Genomic DNA, 18,959 nt, shown 5'->3' on the forward strand with positions numbered 1-18,959 from the left:
AGTACATCAGCTTTTTCTGAAATACTCAGAGCAGCCTGTCTGGCACCAACAACTGTGTGAAGTGTCAAGCAAGTGTAATTTTTAGTAGTTGCATTGTCTGTCTTTGGCAAGCTCTTTCATTGTTAAGGTTTTTGTGTCAACCTCCACTTGTAGAAACATTAATTTGAAGGTATCAGAAAATAGTTTTGAAACATTAAAATTATTTTACTTTTAAGTGGACTAAACAGATATACAGATAACTTTAATCATAGGTATAGCTTGTATGTCTAGTTGCTATGATGACTAAATATTAAACAGGTTTTTAATTACAACCAACCTGGCTTTTGCGGGAATTGTGACATAACATCCCGACTAGACTAGCCTTTGTTATCTAGTTATCCTGGAATGATGAAACTCCTACAGGAGGCTTGTATAAAAGGACTACTCAGATGCCCAAACCACCTCATCTGACTCCTCTTGAATGCTTATGTTCAGCTTTTATTTTAGAGGTTTTGAAAAGGTGTTAAAAATGTAGCTAGCGTGTGCTACTAAGTGGCATCACATTATACAGAGGTAACTTGATCTCTTTGTCCACATTATATCTGCAGTTTATCTACCGTTTTCAGTATTAGCCTAACCTGATATTTCTGGAGTAAAAGTACCAGAGCAATTTCTCTAATCTGATCGTCTTTGGTGTTTCAAACCACTGCATGAACAAAACAACACTTAAAGAAGTGTTAATGCTAAATAACTAATAATAATTAGAAAAAATTTCTGCGTTCAAATATCAGTATAACTTTCCACTTTATTTCTCTGAGTCAATGTGGCTCAGCAGGCAAAGTCGCTCCAACTGGAAAGTCGGCGGCTCAGTTCTTAGCTCATCCAGTCTGACATGTCAACAAGTCCTGATGACCTCAGTGTATCCATCACTGGATGAGGATAAGGCAGTGTTTAATGTTTGACTGCGCTCTGAATATAAAACCATCTTTGTGTTTCTCTACACTTTGTTTAAAGAAGCCACTTCAGACCTTTGTAAACATAATACAATTTATTAAGTATCTTTTTTATAAATTTCAACTTTTACATATTTTCCCAAGCTTTTACCTTAATACAGATAGATCTAAATGAAGCCCAACATTTACAGGCTATATACAATGTAAACTTTCTCCATAGGGAAAACACAGGTATATTTTTGCTTCTTCAAGCATCTGTATCTGGTAACGTTTATGCATTTTGTTTTTCTGCAAAACTATTTCAAAATGCCATTTATCCCAGATGTTTGTGTGAAATCTAAGAGATGGCAAGGAAACAACGTATTGCATCAGAGCAAAATACAAAAACATGGAAGGGGTGAATAATTTAAACAAGTGGCCAAATGTGATTGAATGTAGTGATCGCCCCTTCACATACAGCACTGTACATGGTCCCAGAAAATAAGCTATTTGATAAAATTAACAAACGAGGGGTGATGACACAAGCGACAGTAAATCTTAAAATACAAAATCAGGTTTGTAATGTTACACTTTACATACACTTTAATAAAGTAACTGCATTTCTAAAAAGGGCTCGACTCCTGTTTCGACACTCCAAATGTTTTCACAGATCAGTACATTCAGATTAAATTCAGAGAGCACAGTGCGTTAAACTGCAGGTTGGCTGTTCATTGAGACTACTTTTTAAATGTTCACAGTGCCAGCTTTGGAAAGAGGGTGCCTCGAATAAACACATTAAAGTCATCTGTTGTTGTTGCTTTGTACAGATACTTGTCCCCAGTTTTATGGATGACAGAATCTTAAATGTGTCAGAAATCCTTCACATGTCTATAGTAACATAATGAAGTTCATAAGCTCATCGGAGAGCACTGCTATAGGTCCTTGCTTTCATAGTGATCACTACATTAGTACAGTCATGGCATGCATTAATGGCATGCAAACACACACCCTACTACCATATGCACTACAAGACAGCATAGACACACTTCACTATATTTTATGGACCTTTCTGTATTCAGATTCACATCCTTTACCTCATGGTATTTAAGTCTCACAGCGCATATAAACTCGCCTCTGCTGGGGTTGGGGGTCATATAGATGTAGATACAAATCCTACTCTGCAAAATGAAAAATATTTAAAATACATTAGCAGCTGTGACACAAACTGTTTTATCCTAAAACACTAACTTGTATTTGTGCTCAGTGTACAATCACCAGTATGTTTGAAGGACAGATACTAGAAATAAGTAACAATTTGATTGTCCTTTAAACACTAAAAACTAAATCCAGCCATCCACCCAATCTTCTGCTTATCTGGACACAGGTAGCACTTTAAGCAGAGCTATCCAGACCTCACTCCTCTAGTGTGGGAGACAACAAGGCTTTCCCAAGCAAGCTGAGAGATATCATGTCCTGGATTTGCCATCGGGTGTCTTCTAGGTTGTGCATGCCTGAAACCGTTCACCTTAGAGGCATCCTACTCAGATGCCCAAACCACCTCATCTGACTCAGCTCCTCTTGAATGATGAGTTCCTCATCTTGTCTAGGCTAAGCAAGACAGCCTAGAAAGAAGCCCATTTACACCACCTGTATCAGTGATCTCATATGTCTTTCAGTTGCTAACCACAGTTTGTGGGTAGAACAGTGGATCAACCAGTAAATGAATAGCTTTGCCTTAGCGCTCAGCTGTCTCTTTGCCACAGCAGACCACTGATTGGTGCGGTGCCTGGACCAGTCAGTCTGTCACTTGTGAACAAGACCCTGAGATACTTAAACTCATTCACTTGAGGCAGAAATGAGAAATCCGCCCTTTTCTGATTGAGCACTTGAGCCTTAAAATTCAAGGTGCTGATTGTCATCTTGGCTGCAATCTGTCAACAGAACATTACTCGCTAAAGGCAGAGACAAGCTCCTGAGACACCCTGGCTAGGCCTAGAACTGACAAAGCTGTATTTTTTTTTTTTCTTCAGCCACTCTGATGTGGTGATATCATTTTTCTTCACTGGAAGAATTGTGTCATTGTTGCAGAGGTGGTAGTTTGACTATGAACACAAACAGCCACCAGGGGGAGCTGTTGCTGTGTGCACCATCACGGAGGACTGCAGCTCCTGCTCAGGCGGCTAAGTGCAGTCCATGATTTGGCTCCAACCTTACAGCATGTGCTGCTGCTGAAGAGGAGGGGCTCCTGTGAACCACATTCTCCGTGTGCTGGGTTTGGCGGGCCAGCACTCTGCTCCTACACTGTCTGGACTCTATAATAGCAGATCGACATTTTCCCATGTGAGGCAGTTTCTTTCTAGCTTCTGTGAAAATACACACTGCCTCACTTTAAAACAACAAAGGAAGGCAGATGAAGGTCAAAAACTGCACATCAGCCCACTGTGTACAACACAAACACAACATTATGACCGTCAGTCACATGCAGCCTGTTATATCTTAGAAGATGTGGTAGTCTGGTCTAGAAGGAGTTTTAGGATTGTTCCCAGCTTTGTGTCCACTTTAATGCTTTTAAGTGAGAATTAAACAGAGCAGAAGGGTCTCCAGCAGCTCTCCTGCACACACGGTTGGCTTGTCAATGGCCTGGTATGAAGCTCGTGGTTCACAGCAGGGAGGTGGCCCATTGAGTGCTCCCACAACACTAACCAACACACAAGAAGGTGGAAGGTTAAGAACAGGGACTTGTTTTTGGTCACTTTGTTAACATGGGGGAATAACATCCCTCCATCACGTTACCCCTGTCATGGGGATCACAGTCTGGAGCTCAGTGGTCCTGTTGGCAGTGTTCAGGCCAGCTTCAGAGTGCTGATGGGAAAGGAGGGCATGGTTACCATGGTCACAGGGTTGAGCACCGTCTGACCCACTAGCTGCGGGTGGTGAGCCATCATTTGGGTGCTCACTGCTGTCTGCTTACCAACAATGGTGGCAGCTGGCTGTGCAGGCGCACTGCCGTTCACATGAGCATGGTTTATTGTTTGAGTGATGTGACCGACCACGGCCGGCTGTGTGACAGCCACCGGCTGAGAGTAGAGAGTGGGTAAATGCTGGCTCAGGTGAGCCACTGGGTGCACGGTTATGTGGCTGATGGGCTGGTGGCCGGGGGCTAACTGCACAGAGCTGGTGGTGGTGGAGGGACCCAGCTGGGCGATGTTTTTGGAGCTCTGACTTGGGATCACTTGGATGACCGAAGGGTGGGACACTGGTGCATGAGCAATAACTGTGGGGTGCAGACTGGGTGTGGTCACCATCTGCGTCTGGGTGGGATTTGACAGCTGACAAGGTGTGCTGGATGTAGTGGCAGTGAGCGTTGGTGGAGCTGCAGGTTTAGACAGTGGCTGTGGAGGGGTCACTGGTAGCGACTGAGGCTGGTGCTGAGGGGCTTTGCGCTGGTTGTGTGGGGTGGTGAAGGAGGTAGTGGTGGTGGGCATCACAGTTGGGACTTGAGTAGGTGTTGCAGTTGTGCGCAGCTCAGGTTTCATGATTTGAGGCACGGTGGGTAAGGCAGTGGGTGCTCTTGGTGCAGGCTCTTCGTCCAGATCGTCATCCATGATGTCTTCACCTTCTGCAACACCAACAAATTATGGAATTCGTTAATTACATATATAATTACATGACTTAATCTGAAACAGTGTTTGGTTGTGTATTAGGGAGATTTACAGACATGCAGTTGAGAGTGAACATAAATCCCCACCAATCCCTCCCGTCTGCCTACCCGAGGCTGTGGAGGTTGAAGCTTGGTCCTCCTCCGGCTGCACTGTCTGTCGGAGGATGCGGTCGATCTCGATCACATCCATCCACTGGCTAAGATCATTCTTCAGCTCTGCTAGTCGCTGTTGGGTAGCGATCTTTTCTCTGGCCAGACGCTCCATGTCGTGCTCATACTCCTTCTCTTTGCGCTTTAATGTCTGCAAGGAGGAAAAGAATACAAAGGTAAAACTCAGAACTGGTTTATGAATTACACAGGAAAAAGTCCACAGGGTAAACGTTAAGGTCATATTTACTGTGTAATAAATTCATCCAATAGAAGAGAACCACAGTAATTTTCTTTGTGAAGCTGTCAGAGAGGTTTTTACTCAAGTCCAAGGTCATGCTTGAAGCAATACTGTAAAGATTCACATTGATTTTATATTAGACTTAATAGTATTTAACAGATTTCACCACTTCAACCTCTAAAATTAGCGAGGAGTTAAAATGACCTGTTTCTGATTTTGTCAAAGATGTTGATATGAAATTAGATATCACTCGTGTGCACAGAGGGTGGAGGAGAGAAAATCTGCAGCACTACTTATTTGAGGAAAACGTCAAAGTGCACCAGTGGAATGAACTTTGACTCTACTGGGTCTATTTGAACTCGTACTTCTCTAATAAAGTGGAGAAATGGTTTATTTAAAAGCCAATTTTCCAAATTCAAAATAATAATAAGAAGAGATTAATGAAAGAAAACTGTTATACATTATAACTGATTACTTCTATCAGAAAAAAATATAAATTTGTTACAATGAAAGCCACATTTTCCAGCAACAACATTTAAAACATAGTTTAAAGCAATTCATCAAAGGTTCCAACTAGCAATGAAGCATATTACTCAGAAACGGGCCGTCCTGCATTATGTTCTTATACTTTTGGTATTTAGCATTTGTGTCTGCGTTTATAAATACACATTTATAAAATGTGAATACATGAATTTTACTATTGACAGTGACTGGTTTTATGTTTTTTATGTTTAGCGTGCAACATCAGGAGGAAAAGTGAAATTATGGCAACCGGTACATGATCAGCAGACTTGTTTTTAAGTATTCCCGTTTTAAAGTACTTCAGAAGTCTTTAATTATATATAATTTATTGCATGTCACATGCAGCCTGGTCAAAGTATTCAGCACGCTCTCTGTGGGAGAGGCTCAGGGAAATGACACAGTCTGAAACCCTTTACCAGCAACCTGATGACTTGGGATCATAAAGGGTGGACTTCCTGTTAGTGTTCATCCTACCGTGTACAGTGTGGCGATACAGTAAATGTGCAAGTCATCGTGTGTATGATTTAAGTCGTGTGTAGGTGGCTTCTGGCCTACTTCGGTTTAAGTGCATTCCTGCATGTGCATTATGAGCGTGTGCGCCTACAGCACAATGTACATGTACATAAATAGCAAAAGGGGACAAAAGGCGGGCCTTGTGTGATTCAGCACCTGTCTCAAATCCTGATCCAGGATTAGACATGCATGGGCCAAGTGGTCTGTGCTTTGGCTGCTTCTCAGTAACTTAAACACAAATAGAAGCTCAGAAGAAGTCCCGTTCATATTTCAGTTTAGCTCAAATCCACATAAACAAGCTGTTTCTTATCTTTAAGTTAAACTGCTTTTATTGTGACCAGAGCAGGTTTTATTACAGTTAGAAAATCTGTGTCCTTGCTCCCAAATAGACCTAAAGTTATCTAGGATCAGGGTTAGTAGCCTAGTTCTGTTTTAAAATAATTGTTACATGGAACAACTCTTAATGTGAATCACAACTACACCTCTTATTTTAATGAAAACTCCAAGAATTCAGGTATTGCACCATCTCATTCACAAAGACAGGGATCCCAACTTTGTATTTTAATATTATTGATTAATGGAGATATAGTTTGGACATGCAGATTTTAAATAGCAAGACAGACATGTACACTACTGTTCACTGAGTAAGGTGCTCCTTAGCATGCACTGTTAAACATCTGGACACAGATGTGCAACTTGTAACCAGCCATAAAGAGCACCGCCTCTCTGTACGGATTAAAAACATCCTTAGTCTCTACACAAGATGTGCTAAAATGCCCCCCATCTCTGGTTGTCAGGGAAACTCCTGAAAAAATGTCAACGTTTTCTCTGAAATCCTAAAAGATGGCACACACCTTCATGTGCGAGAGGTGCGATTTAGGTTTCTAACAGCCTCTTAGTGTGTAAACATTTCTGTCAAAACGTACTCTGGTGAGGAAAATTTAACGTGATGTCCAAAAAGGTCTGGCCGCCTTCTTTTTTACCCTCATGTAGCTGACAGCCTTACGTGAGTAGCGCTACAAGCTTACAGCTTTAAGTGATGACTCATAAAGAGAGAATGAGAGAGTGGAGAAATGCTCCACAGACACAGAGACCCACTGAACTGCTGAGAGGCAACGCCACATTCGCCTTTTTAGACACAGCTAGCCTGAGATTAACCGCATACACCTGATAAACAAGCCAGCAGCAGATGGGCCCCACGTGACTTCATCACCATGTTAAACATGTCACCAGATTGGTAGGACACAATGTGCCAGGTATGCTTGGATTCTTTGCACATGACTGCATTCAGACCTCCTCCTTTTTCCAGGGAAGAGTTCTTACCACAGAACTGTGTGTGCGTGCATGTGTGTGCGTGCGCATGGGAGGTAAACACTGCTGAAGCATTATTGTCACAAGCAATGCGAGGGCCGAGCACATGGCCCCGCAGAAAAAGGGAGAGGGAGGGCCACAGATAACAGGGGATTGAAAGAGAGCAATACAAGCTGTACTCACTGACTCACTTTTGCAGCAGCCGTGAACAGACAGCACAAGGCTGGGTTGTCTTAAAGGGCCAGGAGCACAGGAGGCCACGTTGCAGACATGCTGCTCCACTGATCGGGTTCCTGCACACAGGTCTTATGACACTGTGGTAACCATAAACCCTTGTCTTAGTCTGCCTTCAAGCTGGAGCAGAGGGTTTCACGTGGTGCCCGACTTTAACAATAAAAAGTCTGTCTGTGGAAATAAAATGCCTACTTTTGCACACCAATCCTTTGTGTGTAAGCTTGTGTTGGTCATAGCTGGCCTATTTACCTCACTGCGGTTAAGAGCCGAGTCGTCAGAAAGCTGAAGGAGGCCAGCTTTTTTTAATGTTAAGGATGAACAAAAATGAAAATGTCAAAAGAACTAGTACAGTTATCTTGTCAGGCAACCTTTCAAAGGAAATATGCCATGAAGTCCACAGTGACTATGCTAAAAATATCAAAAGATAAATAAATTTTTAGCTTATCTTCATCTAGCAGAGAGTACAGCACTTTTCATGCTGGCATTTGCGGACAAGCAGTGGAGGAACAAGTTCAGTCAGCTTTCATGAGGAAGTGAAGCGCGTGTGGAGTAAGCTGAGCCTTATGTTTACTGCTCCATGCTCCCTCCCTGCTGCGGGCGGCTAAGCCTGGTGGTACAGCAAGTCCTGCATGTTGCAGTGCTGGGTGGGGGCCCAGCACAGGGGGGGTGACGTCACGCGGCTCAGGCTAGCCATGTGCTTGCTGCTCATGTGGCCTTAAAAGCTCAGAGAGGCAGGCTGGAGGGAAGGAGGGGGAGTGGAGAGGAGGAGCGCTAATGCATCAGGGCTTATTTTACAGCCTCGGCTTTCGCGACACCACTACGGGCTCAGAGGAAAGCCTGCTACATGTTGTCTCTAAAGTAAAGCAAAAACCCTCTTACAGCTCTATTAGCGCGACTGCTATCATTAAAAAGGAAAACAATTGGTTCACATGTAAGATTTTCTGGTCACAGATGCTGAGTCATCTTCATTTGAAATGTAATAAGGAAGTGGAAGTTGACCTATGTAGCTGTTAGCCAAGTTTGCGCCTTTCACTGGAAAACCACTAAAACTGTTCCAGTTACCACTTATTTTCATAGAAACTTTGCTCATTTACAAATGAACACTTACAGTAAGATGTAAAAATAAAAGCGGCAGAGTGCTGAGCTGAAAGCCTCTTATTCAGACCTCTAAGCTCAGTGTTTTTGTGTGCAGGCTGCTTCATTGCTGCCAGCCCAGAGGAGGACAAGGACAGGGACGGGGAGGGAGGAGTGTGCAGAGTTTCGGGAATGAGGTGCATGCAGGCAGGACACGCGTCTGTACCTCCCATGTCAAGATGCCAGTGCTCGCACGTGTTCTGCCTTTTTTTTTTGTTTTTTTTAGGCATCCTATCACCCAGCACTCACATCTTTTACTCCACCCCTCCAAAACAAAACACCACCAGCCTGTCCAATGAAAAAGACCCTCGTGACAAAGAGGAACGACACACTGTTGTGTCCTGTAACACTATTCCAGTACTGGGTTAACTGCTTCGTATTACTCTTTATTATACTCTTCACTTCCACATATAAGCATCATCAATTATGTAAGTTTCCCTTGCTCTGTTTGTGTCAAGCATGTCCAGCTCAGCTGCTGATTGGAGGAAAAGACGCACAAGCCTGTCGAACACAACACGCACAGCATGTTGCTTAATCACAGAGAGGGGCACAGGGAGGGAGACTGGGTGACGAGCTGTGCACCCACGCTGTCCTAGTTTCCCTCAGCATCCACGCGCACAGAGGAATAACCAGCCTGCTGCATCTCACAGTCAAGCAGCAGCATGCCGTCCTCCTCGGTGTACACATCAGTAAACCTGCACCACGGTCGGTTAATGAACAACTGCAGGCTCATAAACAACAACGCATGACAACCAAATGTCTAAAACCGTGTAAGTGTTTTATTATTATGCAAATTACACAGCAAACCGCTAACCACATTTGGACAAACTCAAACACACAGATCATGCAACTGTAATTGTAAAACGCAAATCTATAAAAGCAACGTAACAGAGATATTGTTTTATCGCCTCCTGGATTAGTGTATTGGAAAAATGACCTACAATAAAAACAGACACACTCAGCAGCACAGTCAGTCTGAAAGTTACACTAGACCAGTGGCAGACCTTTGCGCCAGCTGTTTACAACCAGCATACTCTAACCGGGAGAGCTTGACTCATAGAAATGGCGAGTCACTCGTTGAAACACTCGCACACTTAAGAAAAAAAGGTATAAATGAGGAAGTCTTAGAGACTCAGGAAGGATCTAAATACATCACCGTGTTTAAACTTGCTGCTGTCTGATGTTTTTCTCTGCAACTAAGGATCTTAAACGCAGTAAGATTGTAAATGTATCCAGTAAGACTGGGGGTCAATAACACCACAGTGTAACAGCTTTGTTAGCAGTGAGGAAAGAGCGAGCAATCATCAGTGACGTGTTACAGCCTCCCTATACGAGTTGCATTCATGGGGAATAAAGTACAAGGCATCGCCTTTGTGGATGTTTTGTGCATTCCAGTGAAACATTGCTAAACAAAAACAGGTGATAGGAGGTTGAGGCCACTTGTTACTGGTGGCGCTTCGATTGTTGGTTTTTAAATCTGTAATTTCTGTAATTGTGATTTAATTTTTTTGGTTTGTGGTTGTATTTATCTAGCTGTTAAAACAATATAATAAGAGAGTTTATTTAATAAGTGCTTTTCACAGACAGGTGGTCACAACACACTGTACAGAAAAGGGTAAAATAAATATTAACATTGAGTAACAAAACAGCCAATGAAAATCTAACTAATGAAATTCAAGAAGATTTTAAAATCTACCAACACCAATCGGATACTAATGATTACCAATACCAGATACGCCAACGTGGAATTTGAAGGTAATAAAACTTTGAACTTTGGAGACATCACAAGCTCACCTGAATGTATCTCAGTGCACTTCTTAAGACACTCAGGTTGGAGGTTTTCTTCTCATCAATGTTCGGGATGTTCTTTTTCAGCGTCTCGAAGCACTCCTTCAGGTGTGCTCGTCTGACAGACCCAAGACAAATAGAAGGTACTTTAGACAGCGCTAATGGTAAAGCTCACTTTAATATAACAACATCTCTATTTGGGAGTCCTCTGATTAAAATATGAAGCACATTTCAAAATTGAAGCGCTACCAATAAGTAAAGTTTTCAGGAAAAAAAAAAGAATCTATTGGCAAATGCTTTTGGGGAAAGGGGTGACCCTACCTGTTTTTCTCAAGTTTGTTATGCACCTCTCTTGTACCAGCCCTGCAAGAGCACAGTAAAATGGTGATGTTTAAAAGGGCAACAAAATTGAAATAATAAAAAAATTAACCCCCCAAAAAATGAATCAAAGAACCTGTTTCTTAGTTTTGGGAGCAGACAGATCAATGACAGTGAGTGAGTGAATTTATCATCTCATCCAAATTATCGTAATAGCAACCGTGCAAAGTGGAATCTAATCTAATCTTATTATTATCTGAGTGGACCACAGAAGATTACTGATGACACCGTTTCAGTACGTCTGTAATCTGGACTCCTAGTTATTATTTTTTCTGCATTTTAAGGACTGATTTGAATTGATCCTCAGTAAAACAATACTGAGTTAAAAGGTCAGACTTACCCTCCAGGCCTCTTCTTGCTGTCTAGGTGGCGACTGTCATCAGGAGGACTTCCCCGGCTGACGGGGCCATTGTGCAGAGGGGCCTGCTGAAGCACGGGGCCTGAATGGGGCAGTAAGGCTTGCTGCTGTATGGGCGAGACGATGGTACCCGGATAGCGCTGAACCAGCTGCTGGTGTAGTTTAGTGTTGTTGGTTTGGGTGACGAGCTGCGGCTGAAGGTGGTGGTTTTGTATCGGCTGCTTGTGGTTGGCAGTCACCATGGTTTGGGTGTCAGGTTTGGGCTGTGGAGACCAGAGTAGAGCTGCTGCACTTTGCTCCAGAGGGGGATGAGAGTCTGTCTTTGGGGAGGCCAGTGGAGGAGCAGCAGGAGGGGAGAGCGTGGTAACAGGTAGAGTAGGTGAGCCGGTAAAGTTGGGGGTGACCACAGGTATCGGGATGACTGTAATGGGGACAGAGGGAGGGGACAGAGCTGATGGTATGGGTGAGGGACGGGACTCCATGTGGAGCTCCTCTGCTTTAGAAACATTGTTGATGTGGATTGTGGAGTTCACATTAGGGTGGCTCTGCTCTTTCAGGTGCTGCAGACGCAGCTTCTCCTTTTCATCCTCTGTGGGAAAAACACAGCCGTTAATACAACCAATCCCATCTATACACACATACACAAAAATGCAGCAACAACCCTTTGAGCTTTCTAAATCTGTTAGCACTAACAGTACTGATAGATTTTGGGAGTATGTGAAAGGAAATAAGCCAGGGTCATTTCTAGAAAGGTCTGGTAGAAGGCCTTGTTTGGCATGTTATGCTGTACCAGCTCAGTGACATTAGTCCTGCTCATCTTAATTATAGTAAATCAGCGAAACAAGAAGTGTTTGACACTCAAAGCTGCAGGTATATTTGCACATGACACCAGCAGATGTTTTTTTTAACTAAACCTAAAACTTGTGTAAAACCATGACAGTAGCAGGTTTCATTTCATCTGTGCCACAACAGAAAGAGCACAAACATATTCCATAACTGTGACGCCTGTTACACGTAAAGTGATGAAGTATTATTGTTAATATTATTGAAACATCCAGTTGTAAGTTAAAGTGGCTCTACAGGAGAATCTTTGTTGTTATGTAATTACAACAAGCAGAAATGAAAGTCTGAGCTTTCAGGTTTCAGGCTCTTCTCTCTTGCTGTTCCTACTTTGTGTTTTATCTGTACATGCATTTTCACATCCACAAAAATGTTGCCTAGCTTTGAGCATGTCTTCACAAAAGAAGTTTTTTGCTTTAATGGAGGTACATCTCGCTGTAATGTAATCCTGGTCACAGTCCACTGACTGAGTTGTGCTGGGGAAGTGAGTGCAAGTCGACTCTAGATCTCTACTAACAAAGCCCGAGGGTCTCTTTACTACCAAGACGCATGTCCAGGTTAGGTTTAGCTGTAAAGGCATGTTTATAACAGTTAATACACTGCAGATCTCATTGAGCCAGCTTTAAAATGATTGCACGTTTTGATTACTATTAAATAAACTGTGATTACAGCCATGTGAAAGATTCGTACAGATAAATCTAACTGAAAAGTGATCAGCTTCAGTATTTTTGTAAAACATGAGTCAGTCTAAATGCGTCTTACGGGGCTGTCCAGTCATCTAAAGCACACCCCCTCCACACTGTATAGATGCTGTGGAAAGGGACTCTAGTTGCTATGGCAGCTCATGTTCACAGTTAGAAAATGTCAGATACAAGTAGCTGTCATCAACATCGTTATAAATGCGATCAGGACGCTGCAGCAGTACACACTCATCCGTTCACTGCAGAGCTGAAGCTACAGCGGCACCACAGACTTCACCCCAAACCACTGAAAACAAGTTCACATAAATGATGACGACAGTGAGCGACAACAACACAGCTGTCTCCCAGAAATTAGGTGCTAAGTCACTCTAAAAAATAAAATAACAAATGTTTATTAGATACACAACATCCAAAAAAGTCACTGAAACCTTCCCACTAAAGACAAAAAAAAAAAACCAACCCCAGTAACATTTCTTAAGTTTCAAAATGTGAAATGTTGTCTTTGTACCTTTTAAATACACAAAAGGGGGGTTTCAATGATTTACAAGTTTACAGTCTGTTTTTATTATACATTTACATACAATAGCTACATTGTATGTAAAATTCTACATAGCTACGCACAATAAGATTTTATGAAGCGACAAAAAAAAAAAAATCCGGGTTTAGATAATGTAGTTTGTTGCATCATAATGTAAGCTCGCCTTCAAATGGGGTGTACAAAATACTAGGAATATTCTCACCTGTTAACATCAAAGACTATTTGAAGCTGAATGAACACATCTCTAAAACACCAACATTGATAAAAGCAGGAATTAATGGATCTAACTGCCTGGCACCAGAGCATGACGTATGAGGTCAGCTTGTTTAATCAGTTAGGATTAAGAGCAGGTTTCTCTAATATTTCTCAAAATCACAACCTTTTATCGGTCAGACTTTAAATTAACTTCAACTTTTGTTTAAAGTAAAATAAATAAATAAATAAATAAATAAATAATGTGACAGATACTACTTGTTATGCATGTATAATCAGTTTAAAATATACATGCTCACATTTTGAGGGTTCAAAGTTCAGAACATTATAGCCCTGCTTTAAAACAGATCTTTCACAGATCTGGTAGTCTATTTAGATCTAAGAAAAAGCAGCACATACTGTTATGATTTTACATTTTAAAACACTAATGTCACTTTATCAATGACTGTGACTGTAAAAAAAAATAATAATAATAATGTGATGGAGGAAGGAGATATTCTATCCAGCTCTAAAAAGCTCTAGAGAAATTTTAACAGTGTTACTTTAAGCATTTCAGTGTATTTTTTTCCAGTGTATGAACATGTCCTGTTACACTGAAAAGTCTTTTCTTCAGCGGTAAAAACATACGAAAGAACAAGATGTTCCAGTTGCAGTGGACAGCTTTCATAAGCTGTTGCATGCACAGTTATGAGTTCTGACAATTTAATGTTGTTTTGTTGACATAAACACATAGAGGGGTCTTTTCTGAAAGAAAACCCATGAAACACTTACAAAAAACAAGCAGGTTTTCTATATGCATTATATAACTGCAGCAGTACATAGAGGAACACTGGCCTAGTTTCCTGCACACAGTGACCTGCTCTACAGTAGCAGAGAGGGAGGAGGAGGAGGAGGAGAAGGCGCCTGCTTAGAATGCACCAGGCAGGAGCAGCTGAGACAGGAAAAAAACAGGATCTCTCACTCCGAGCCTGCGTGGACTCTCTCCGTAATGATGAATTTAACTATTCATGAACATATCAATGTAAATATGCCAGAATTAGCCAAAAGGCTACTTTTCATTCACGAATATGTAAAGAGCTACAGAATATGTAAAAATCAGCATTCAACCAAAGGGCTGATCTGTTGGCGGCCAAGCTTAAACGGCGCAGGAAGTGTAATGCACTTTTTCAGCAGGTCTGATGTTAGCGTTAGGGCTGTCTTGAGGTAGCTCAACCTGCACCTTCCCCAAAATGCAACTACACCTCACAGCTATGCAAACGTAAACAACTCTGATAGGTTTGTTTCCTTTTAATATGCAGTGCAAACACAATATGTTGACAGCTATAGCGATCCATGCAAGATACATTGATTTATTGGAGTGTAACTGCATGTATATAACAAAGAGTTGCAGACATGTGACATTAACTCGTCTGCCATTTGGATGTGTGACAATCATGGTGACAGTCAAGTAAATAAGGCCACAGACACATAAGGCTAGAGACCAGTGTGACCATCTGTCAACCACTGGTCCAGAGGAAAATTATTTTTTAAAAGAGCCCCAGTCACAAAGGGTCATGAACTGGTCAGTGATTCCAAGTGATTTCCTGCACCTGAAGCAATTTCTACTAGGTTTTCACCACCTTTGGAACTGAGCCTCCTTTAGCTACTGCCAACCTGTCAGGGAATATATGGCTTGCCTTAGCAACCAGTGGTTATATCACATCCAATACGATGGACAGTTACACGTGATTTAGACTACTGCAGAAAATTTACATCGTAACAACGTAACACTGTTCGACCCTACATCCCAACCTCCCACGCCACTCGAGTTGTTGCAGGCTGCGTTGACCCTATATGTCGTCACATTTCTCAGGAAGTGCACGTCAGGTTACGGCGTAGGGGTTAGAGGAGTTTCTGGTTACGTAGTAAGTTATGCAGTAGATTTCTCACTGACGCATAATTCAGTCATTAAGCGATGTGCAGCATGACATCACAAGAAACTTGAATAGTAATCTCACATGAAGAGTTTGTTGACTCCAGAGCTGAATGAAGTTGTAAATATAAAAACGTAACGCTTGTTAATTCTCTCCGGATGTAGTTTACACGGATGGAATACCGGAGTGAGCCATCTGCTTTATAAACGATCTTTGGGAGGGGTTGCCCGGCACGCACGTGGTGGAAGGGGCGTAACCAGCTATGCTTTTTAAACTACAGGGGCGTGGTTTGTTGTTTCACGTCATCGACTGACACTCAAAGCCCTCCACGAGAGTCTGGAGCGCCAGGGGAGTTTGTGATTTTGCTTTTTTATGTATTAAGAATCGACAGTAACACTGAAACACACAGGTACGCAGAGTCACTACAACACCTGATATCCGGAAGGCGCGCGGAGGGACTGAGGGGGCGCAGACTGCTGGGGTGGGAGGGAGGAGGAGGGGGAACCTGAATGCCAGAGTCACTTGATCCCCAGCGGACGATGTCAGGTCATTATGTAAAACGAGCCTGGCACTCCGCGCGCCACCGCCCTTCATCGGACCGTGTTTTGTTTTTATTTTTAATGTTCCGCAGCAGCGCGTGAAGATACTCAGAAATACAGGAAGGCGCGCGGTGACGCGGCCGAGCAGCACGTTAAGTGTCTATGCAGCAGGTTTCGATGCAGTAACCCCTGACACTGCAGCAGAAGCCCGTCTCTGTCTGCCTGTCTGAGACCTGACCTCAATCTTGACATGAAGAGACCAGATCCACAGCAGCCACTCTAAAACCGGAATGAAAGTAAAACTAGGAAGACTGAAACGGTCTTTAAATGCATACGTGACAAACGGAATCAGTTCAGACACTGTGCTGGTAAATGAGCCACAGGCAGGGTTTCCTCTTAACTCGGAGACTAAACCTTTCACTGAATGGGTGGACTGGTTCCCACTCCTGACTGTCAGAGTGTGAAAAACGAGCGAGCTTTTATTTATTTTATCTTTTTTCCCCAATAAAAGACAAACTTACCACGTGCTTTCTGTTGTTGCTGGGCTTGAAATTCCAAAAACTTGGCCGCTTCCAGAAGCGTTTCGATGCTCATTTCTGTCCGCTTGAAAATACTTTTTTTCGGAGAAAAGGCTGTAAAGCAGACGCGCCTGTGCGTATAGCCTGCCACAGGGAGAGGTTCCCGGTCTGAAGCTGAGGGTGGGGTAGGGGGGAGGAAGGAGAAAAAAAGAGGGTAATCCGATACCCCCCTCAGTAGAAACTCTACCACTTACGTAGAAGAGTTACAAACAAGATGGCGCTCAAAGTAGTACGAACAAATAAGGTTTGTGAATCACGCAGCGTTTGTAACCGCCCACAGACAAACGCCCTCCCTCACCGCGTGCATACGAGGGAAGCGACGGGAAAACACGGAGCGGGGTTCGGGTGATTTCGGTCTCGTGGAGCTCTCTTCACGAGTCACGTCCGCCACACGCAGAAAATTTATCAAAAATGTTGCCGCTTAGAACGGCGGCTTGTTCTGTTAAGTGTCTCACGTGCCGCCCTCTCGCGGCTTGATGTTTGACTAATCGATGACTACAAGTTGTCACCGCGTAGTTGTTCTGTGTAAACGAAAGGTCGACAGTTTGCTTGACTGCGGTAAATTTACATCTTATTGGCGCTGTGTCCACCAGCCAATCAGCGCGGAGAACAGTCAGCGTGCTTTGTTTGGCACGTCAGGTCACATGCTGGGAGTTTACGAGCGTGCATCAGGCGTACGGGCACTTTAAAAGTAAAAACCAAGCAAAAAACCAAGCAAAAAACCAAGCAGTCACGGGGTAGACTGAGCCCTGCATCTAATAACTGCAAGTGTTAGTTCCAACAGTTGCATCATAACACCTCTGTGTACATAAATAATATAATCCTGTCTGTCTGTATAATGTCTTATTTTACTTTTACATTTCTGTTCATGTGTAAGTGTTTCTATACTATGATTGGTTCCTACATCTAAAGATTACTTCCACTCTTTAACCCCTGTCAAACATAAGGCTCAGGGGTCACAATCAGACTGCCAACAACTCAAGTTTGGCCCACTGGTCATGAAGGAGGGCATACATTTTGGACTTTTTACTGCATTTACATGTTTCACAGCTTCCCCATGGTGATTCATACTACACTAAAGTAATTAAGTAGTAGATAAATAATCAAGTGGCAGAAAACCTCCCGCTTTTTTCACTATAGAAATATATGTTGTTTTGTTGTTTTTTTTATAGTGGGTTCACTGGACATTTTTGTGATGTTACCAGAATTTTACACATTTGTTTACACATAAAATTTAAGCCCAAAGACTCTTGTTGCAAGGTTTCTTTATCATGCGGGAAAAACTGAGAAATACTGTTGAAACTTCACTTGGTTTTTTAAATTAGGATATCTCAAGGATTAAACTAGTTGACACTGAAGGGCAGTTTCACTGGTCCGTCCCACTAAAGATATGGCTATAAAAAGAGCTTGTCATCCCTGCACTAATCAGTGTTATTACTGAAGCCATATCTGTAGTTGTTAAACAATAAAACCATAGCGAAGCAGCACATTTTGGCGTAATGTAAGGCCACAGCTCAGTTTCACTTTCATCATTGACTGCTATTATGTCAGAATAAGGATTAATGACAATACACTTCCCTCTAACTCTATGGTGATTTTGTCCACCCAAATGTGCTTTTTTATAGTAAAGAGGGAAAGAAAAAGCAATAAATTAAACTATTTTAGTGGCTGGAGGCAGCAAATTAAATGCTGGACTTATAAATAACTAGTGTTCGAAATGATTAGCTAGTCACTTCAGGTCTTTTTGATTTATTAGGGTAATAACTCCAGTCACACCACCAATATCCAGACTGATTTCTAAGCCTTCAAGGTTTGCAGAAAAAGGAAACGTCATCTTTATGACAGCAACATAAATAACAGTGAGAGAGTTACTGGAAGTTTTTTAAGCATATTAAAAATCTTTAAAGATGTTGTATCAGCGGACCAAAAACAAAAGAACAAAAATGCCAGCTTCTAATGCTGTTGCCCTTTATTCAGCAGATATCACATGACTCATGCATCGGCAGAGTCAAAGTCCGGCCGTGACCGCAGGACACGTCGTACGAGCAGGAACCGCGTTTCTGCTTATGACAACAGAAAATGTGCACATACGTACACGTGGCCCTGCATATTTTGGGAATGTTTTCCTGTTATTCACTCGATGCTGTTGAGGAAGTCAGCCGGGTACAGCAGAGTAATAATACCAAAGGCTCTCCAGGAAAGACCGAGGGGCTCCAGGAACTTCCTGAATTACACGGGCTGTGGGTCTATTTAAAACAGTTGTGCCAGACTGGAGCGACAGTGAGTCTAAAATACAATCTCTAACAAAGGAACAATTAAAGATCAACGAGTACAACGGATCATAACACACAGGACAAGCTGACGCTGCCCTCTTGTGGATATTTACAGGTACTACATAATTAAAGACAATTCAGTAAAAATGCACTATGAGAAAGGGGA

At 42.5% G+C, this 18,959-nt stretch overlaps 1 protein-coding gene across 2 annotated transcripts; it reads right to left on the bottom strand.

The window, feature by feature from the left end:
• Nucleotides 1-766: 766 nt before the first annotated feature.
• On the bottom strand, nt 767-17,114 carry mnta (MAX network transcriptional repressor a). 2 transcript variants are annotated; one of them, XM_040009048.1, is made up of 6 exons: nt 16,464-17,112; nt 11,181-11,787; nt 10,784-10,825; nt 10,469-10,580; nt 4,681-4,873; nt 767-4,530 (listed from the first exon to the last, which is right to left on the bottom strand). In XM_040009048.1, the coding sequence occupies exons 1-6, from the start codon at nt 16,534-16,536 to the stop codon at nt 3,755-3,757; spliced, it is 1,803 nt and encodes a 600-aa protein (XP_039864982.1). In that variant the 5' UTR covers nt 16,537-17,112; the 3' UTR covers nt 767-3,754. The 2 variants fall into 2 exon arrangements, with proteins under 2 accessions (XP_039864982.1, XP_039864983.1); XM_040009049.1 differs by lacking the exon at nt 10,784-10,825 and having other exon boundaries at nt 16,464-17,114.
• Between the last annotated feature and the right edge of the window lie 1,845 nt (nt 17,115-18,959).

The sequence above is a fragment of the Simochromis diagramma genome, unplaced genomic scaffold, assembly GCF_900408965.1.
Source record: "Simochromis diagramma unplaced genomic scaffold, fSimDia1.1 OVJJ01000344.1, whole genome shotgun sequence".
Taxonomy (NCBI): Eukaryota; Metazoa; Chordata; class Actinopteri; order Cichliformes; family Cichlidae; genus Simochromis; species Simochromis diagramma.

What these genes read in the sequence shown, in the direction of transcription:
- mnta (XM_040009048.1), bottom strand. Translation starts at nt 16,536, where the DNA reads ATGAGCATCGAAACGCTTCTGGAAGCGGCCAAGTTTTTGGAATTTCAA. An exon ending in GTGCACTGAGATACATTCAG is followed by an intron (nt 4,874 to 10,468) that starts GTGAGCTTGTGA and finishes TCCTCCTTGCAG; the next exon opens with ACATTAAAGCGCAAAGAGAA. An exon ending in TTCAACCTCCACAGCCTCGG is followed by an intron (nt 4,531 to 4,680) that starts GTAGGCAGACGG and finishes TTGGTGTTGCAG; the next exon opens with AAGGTGAAGACATCATGGAT.